The sequence below is a fragment of the Galendromus occidentalis genome, unplaced genomic scaffold (genome assembly GCF_000255335.2).
Source record: "Galendromus occidentalis unplaced genomic scaffold, Mocc_1.1 scf7180000076736, whole genome shotgun sequence".
NCBI classification, from domain to species: domain Eukaryota; kingdom Metazoa; phylum Arthropoda; class Arachnida; order Mesostigmata; family Phytoseiidae; genus Galendromus; species Galendromus occidentalis.
In genome coordinates this window covers 1-6,386 of record NW_003804725.1, presented here as the reverse complement: position 1 = coordinate 6,386, position 6,386 = coordinate 1, and the positions used below count along the sequence as shown (strand labels likewise).

At 49.0% G+C, this 6,386-nt stretch overlaps 1 protein-coding gene across 1 annotated transcript; it reads left to right on the top strand.

The window, feature by feature from the left end:
• Positions 1-1,926: 1,926 nt before the first annotated feature.
• LOC100900439 (uncharacterized) lies at positions 1,927-3,978 on the top strand. Its single transcript, XM_003740121.1, has 2 exons — positions 1,927-2,583; positions 2,707-3,978. Exons 1-2 carry the CDS (start codon positions 1,927-1,929, stop codon positions 3,976-3,978), a joined length of 1,929 nt encoding a protein of 642 aa, XP_003740169.1.
• Positions 3,979-6,386: the final 2,408 nt, after the last annotated feature.

Sequence of the window (6,386 nt, the reverse complement as noted above, 5' to 3'; positions counted from 1 at the left end):
AACGACTCGGCTTGGTTCCCGAAGATCGAGTCGACTTGGCGATTGCGACGGCGGGTGGTCGAATCACCAACATGCGGGACTGCGGAGTTCACAGTATAAGGCTTCGCGGTCGTCACCAGCTGGAGAAATCCATCGTGCTGAAAGCCGTCGAGTTAGAATGTTTGACCAGAACGAAGTTCCCGATTCTCAGAGAAAATTTCGGCATCGAGCCCATGGCTGATCACGTCGAGGCAGGCGAATCAGAGTACGTGGACATCCTTCTGGGCTCGGAAACAATCGCTAAGATAGAGTTCTCTGATCCGCGAAGCCTTGATGGGATGTTCGCCTTCAATTCGATCTTCGGCTGGGTGGTAGGCGGGGCGAGAAGTGACTCCCACAAGACGAGCTCAGTCGCCCATTTCTGCGGCTTTGAGATAGTTCAGCTCGACACTCCGACCGGAGAAGCTCCGGACATCGAGCTGAGCAGACCCGAGGCAGTCGACGACCCAACGACGTCAAAACGAGACCAGACCCTAAAGGATATCCAATGGCTGTGGCAATCGGACGAGGCAGGATTCGACGATGCTAGGGACAACAGAGAAGAAGAGGACGAGCTCAACAAAGCTCTATCAGAGAATTTCAAGACAACAACGACCCGGGATGACACTGGCCGCTACATAATTCATCTACCGTTCAAAAACAATCTTCACAAGTTGGGCGACAACGAGAAGCTCTCCCGTTCGCGGCTCTTTTCTCTGCTGTCAAAATTGAGGAAAGATCCGGTCAAACTCCGAGCCGTGGATGAGGAAATCAAGGCAAGCCTCGAAGCCGGATTCGCGGAAGAGGCTCTTCCAAGGGGGCCAGGACAACCAGCACATTACCTCCCCGTACAGGCAGTCTTCAAGCCAAATCCGTCCTCGCCCCTAAAGCTCAAAACGAGAATCGTCAAAGATGCGAGTGCGAGGTGTTCAAATTTGGCAGGACTGAATGATGTACTACATCAGGGTCCGAATCTTCTTCCAAATATTATCAAGGTCATCATGAAGTTCAGACAACACAAATATACTGTTACAGCTGATATTCAAAGGGCATTTCTCCAGTTCCGAATGGCGGAGACCGATAGAACATTTCTCCGTTTCTTCTGGCCACTCGGAATCTCGAATGATCCTTCGGCGAAACCAAAGGAATTTTGGTCCACACGTCTAGAATTCGGTCTCTTGTGTTCCCCCAGCCTCCACTGCCAAGGAGTCAAGCTCCATTTGGAACATGCACAGAAAAAATACCCCGAACATGCCGATTTTCTCCAAGAAATATCAGATACCTTCTACATGGATGACCTCACCACCGGAGGGGACACGCTGGAGCAAGCAAGGAAGCGAATATCACTACTATCCGAGGTCTTCCAGGAGGCGCACTTCCCGCTGAAGAAATGGAGCTCGAACAGTGTCGAGCTCGGAGAGTTCATCGGTCACATGTCACCCGTTCCAGACACAGAAATTTCCACGACACTGAGCAACGGAAAGTTCTTGGGAATACAGTGGAATCAGGTGACGGACACACTTTCAGCGCCGACGTCAGGCGCGCTCAAGACGCTGACATGCGGCGTTCCAACCAAGAGAAAACTTCTCTTGGAATATCTCAAATATTCGACCCGTGTGGAATTCTCTACCCAACAAGCGTGAACGCGCGGATCCTCCTCCAAACGCTGTGGAAAGCGCGCTGCGCGTGGGACACACCACTCAACGAAACTCACACGAACTACTACAACGAATTCGTCGCATTGCTAGAGAAGACAAACACATTTTCAATACCCCGCCTCGTAGTTTCAGGTGCCGAGCGAACGATACGCCAACTTATAATATTTTCGGATTCGTCGCTCGAATCTTTTGGAGCCGTCGCCTACATCCGCGAGTTCGAAAAAGGACCGAGCCAAGGGTCTCTTTCGTGATGGCGAAAGTCAAGGTGGCACCAATAAAAGCCAAATTCGATACACAGACTCGAGTGCTCGGCGCGGTTCTAGCAGCGAGGTTGTTGACCGCCCTGAGACACCACTTAGGATTCCCGATCCACTCCCACCACCTCTACTGCGACAACGCATCGGTAATCGGGTGGATGCGGTCTGACGCGGAAAAATGGAAACCATACGTTGCGAACAGGATCAGGAGGATCCGCTCGCTGATAGGCGACGCCACATTCAACTACGTTAAAAGCGAAGATAACCCAGCTGATCTGATCACGCGTCGGAGCTCAGACCTCGCAGACCCGAAACAAGCGAGTCTCTGGACCCAGGGCCCTTCATGGTTGAAGAACCCTCAGGAGATTCCCTTTAGAGTGGAACTGAATCTCCGAAGCGGCGACACACCGACGGCCGTGGAGAGGGAGCGAAAGGCGACACCGACGATTTCTAGTTGCTTCCTGTCTTCGGCAGCGAAGGGTCAAGAACCGATATTTTTCGAGAATCTATTCTCATCGTGGTTGAAAACGATCAGATTCTGGGCCTTTATGAAACGCATAAAAACGAAAGCCCAAGATGCAAAAGCAAGACTGCTCAAAGGCTCACCAAGTCCACGAGCCTTGTCAGCAGAGGACAGGAACGCGAAAACAGTACGGCCCTGAAGAGATGCTTGAAGCCAGAGCGGAGATCATCAAACTGATCCAAGGAACGTATTTCTCGGAGGAAGTGAAATCCAATTGCAGGAATTTAAAAAGACCAGCTGTCTATTCCAGTATTCTCCCTTTATGGATGAACAAGGCTTCATTCGCTGCAGGACTCGACTGACTCAATCGGATCAATTGACGGACAATCAGAAATTTCCGATCATCCTCCCTCCAGGGGGAGGTCTCTGCAAGCAGATAATTCGATATACGCATGAGCGAAAATGTTTTCACTCGGGGGGAGTTGCCGCTACACTCCACGAATTGAGGAAGGATTTCCTCATCCTCCACGCGAGGAAGCTAACCCGTCAAGTCATTTCGGAATGTACCACTTGCAAGATCTTCCGAGCAGAAGCGGCATCTCTGCCTATGGCCACACTCCCGAAATTTCGAATAGAACAAGCGAACCCGTTCCAGCATGCAGGCTGCGATTTCTCAGGACCCTATCGCTACAAGAAGGATTCCGGTGAGACCGGGAAGGCCTATATTCTGCTGTTCGATTGCTGCGTGAGCCGGGCTGTCCACCTTCAACTGACAACGGACTTGTCAACAGTCGAAGTTTTAGGTGCGTTGCAGAAATTCATAAATCGGTACCCGTTCGTCGAAACGATCAACAGCGATAATGGACTCTCTTTCCAACGGGCTTCGAAAGAAATAAGGGCAATATACGAACATATTCGGGACGGATCGATCAAGAAGCTCCTAGCTGAAAACTTCATCACATGGACCTTCCACACACCGCTCAGCCCGCAAAGCGGAGGCCATTTCGAGAGACTAATCGGATGCGTGAAAAAACCGCTGAGGCGAATTTTAGGCACAGCGATCCCACATTTTCGAGATCTGGAAATCATACTCACGGGAGTCGAGGCGATGGTCAATCGACGCCCGTTGACTCCAGTGGCGACCGGTCCGGACGACGTTGAAGCACTTTGTCCATTCGATCTCATTTACGGTAGACGAGGACGTACCTTCATGCCTCAGCACGACCTGACGCCCCACACGAAAGCGGACGAAGGAAGATCGATATTTCAGAAGCGTTACCAGTACCAACAAAGACTACTTAATGCATTTTGGAAACGCTATCAGGGGGAATATCTGCAGTTCCTATCCACGGCTCATAAACGTTTCCCACGCAAGACGAAACCGCTGGAGATCGGGGATATCTGTCTGCTTGAGGACACAGCGAACAATAGAGCGGTTTGGCCCTTGTGCAAAGTGATCGCGTTTCCGGACAATGTGCCAGCGGCCGAGTCGAGATCATGCACCGTCAGAACAGCCAGAGGACAAACGCTAATTCGCCCTATCAGAATACTCTACCCTATTACGGAATCGACCCTAGGATAAGGATAACGGGAATTCCGTCCCAACAACCTTACGGGGCTCAGGGTTTTTTGTACAGAATTCGAGGGGGACTGTCACAAACGGACACTCCGTTGTGTTATCTGTTTAGTGGACAAGCACACTCACACACTTCCATGCACACCACAGCCGAGCTAGGTTGAGCGCAGCTTCTTTCAGACCATCATTGGATCCTGTTTATTCGATACCTCGCGGACTCCGGGGAGTCCTAAGTCGAGATATGTCAATAAATCGCTAGCTCGAGCGACGGCACCGCGCAGTCTACCCAGACGTACTGCTGGTCTCTTTGGAGCACTCTCCCTCGGGAGAGAGATCCAGTTGTTGATAGCCAGCGATACCACACACGTATCGTCAACTTACAGCGCACGCTCGGGCTACGTTCAAGCGAAAACTGGCTAATTTCGTTCTGTTTCTACGTCCGTTCGTGATAGACATTGAGAGATCTAAGGAGATTGAGAGATCTAGAGCGATTGAGATTTCTCGGGACATTGAGAGATCTAGAGAGATTGAGAGATCTAGAGAGATTGTGATTTCTAGGGAGATTGAGGGATCTAGGGAGATTGAGAGATCCAGGGAGATTGAGAGATCTAGGGAGATTGAGAGATCTAGGGAGATTGAGAGATCTAGGGACATTGAGAGATCTAGGGACATTGAGAGATCTAGGGACTTTGAGGGAGAGTGAGAGATTTGAGGGAAGTGAGAGACTTAGGGGGAGTGAGAGATTTAGGGAGAGTAAGAGATTTGGGGAGATTGAGGGATCTAGGGAGATTGAGAGATCTAGGGACATTGAGAGATCTAGGGACATTGAGAGATCTAGGGACATTGAGAGATCTAGAGAGATTGAGAGATCTAGGGACATTGAGGGAGAGATTAAGAGATTTAGGGAGATTAAGAGATTTAGGGAGATTGCGAGATTTAGGGAGATTGCGAGATTTAGGGGGATTGAGAGATATAGGGAGATTGAGAGATCTAGGGAGATTGAGAGATCTAGGGACATTGAGAGATCTAGGGACATTGAGAGATCTAGGGACATTGAGGGAGAGTGAGAGATTTAGGGCGAGTGAGAGATTCAGGTAGAGTGAGAGATTGAGAGGGAGTGAGAGATTGAGAGAGAGCGAGAGATTTCGGGAGAGTGAGAGATTTAGGGAGAGTGAGAGATTTAGGGAGAGTGAGAGATTTAGGGAGAGTGAGAGATTTAGGGAGAGTGAGAGATTTAGGGAGATTGAGAGATTTAGGGAGAGTGAGAGATCTAGGGACATTGAGAGATCGAGAGATCTAGGGAGATTGAGAGATAGAGGGAGATTGAAAGATCTAGGGAGATTGAGTGATTCAGGGAGAGCGAGAGATTTAGGGAGATTGAGAGATTTATGGAGATTGAGAGTTCTAGGGACATTGAGAGATTCAGGGAGATCTAGGGAGATTGAGAGATCTAGGGACGTTGAGAGATTGTGAGATCTAGGGAGATTGAGAGATCTAGGGAGATTGAGAGATCTAGGGAGATTGAGAGATCGAGGGAGATTGAGAGATCTAGGGAGATTGAGAGATCTAGGGAGATTGCGAGATTTGAGACATCTGGGGAGATTGAGAGATCCAGGGTCATTGAGAGATCTAGGGACATTGAGAGATCTAGGGACATTGAGGGAGAGTGAGAGATTTGGGGGAAGTGAGAGACTTAGGGGGAGTGAGAGATTCAGGGAGAGTAAGAGAGTTTGGGGAGAGTGAGCGGTTTAGGGAGATTGAGAGATCAAGGGACATTGAGAGATCTAGGGACATTGAGAGATCTAGGGACATTGAGAGATCTAGGGACATTGAGGGAGAGTGAGAGATTTGGGGGAAGTGAGAGACTTAGGGGAAGTGAGAGATTTAGGGAGAGTGAGAGATTTGGGGAGAGTGAGCGATTTAGGGAGATTGAGAGATTCATGGAGATTGGAAGATCTAGGGAGATTGAGAGATCTAGGGACATTGAGAGATCTAGAGAGATTGAGATTTCTAGGGAGATAGAGATTTAGGGACATTGAGAGATCTAGAGAGATTGAGAGATCTAGAGAGATTGAGATTTCTAGGGAGATTGAGAGATTTAGGGAGATTAAGAGATTTAGGGAGATTGCGAGATTTAGAGGGATTGAGAGATCTTGAGAGATTGAGACATCTAGAGAGATTGAGATTTCTAGGGAGATTGAGATTTCTAGGGAGATTGAGAGATTTAGGGAGATTAAGAGATTTAGGGAGATTGAGAGATCTAGAGAGATTGAGATTTCTAGGGAGATTGAGAGATCTAGGGACATTGAGTGATCTAGGGACATTGAGAGATCTCAAGAGATTGAGAGATCTAGGGAGATTGAGAGATCTAGGGACATTAAGGGATCTAGAGAGATTGAGAGATCTAGAGAGAT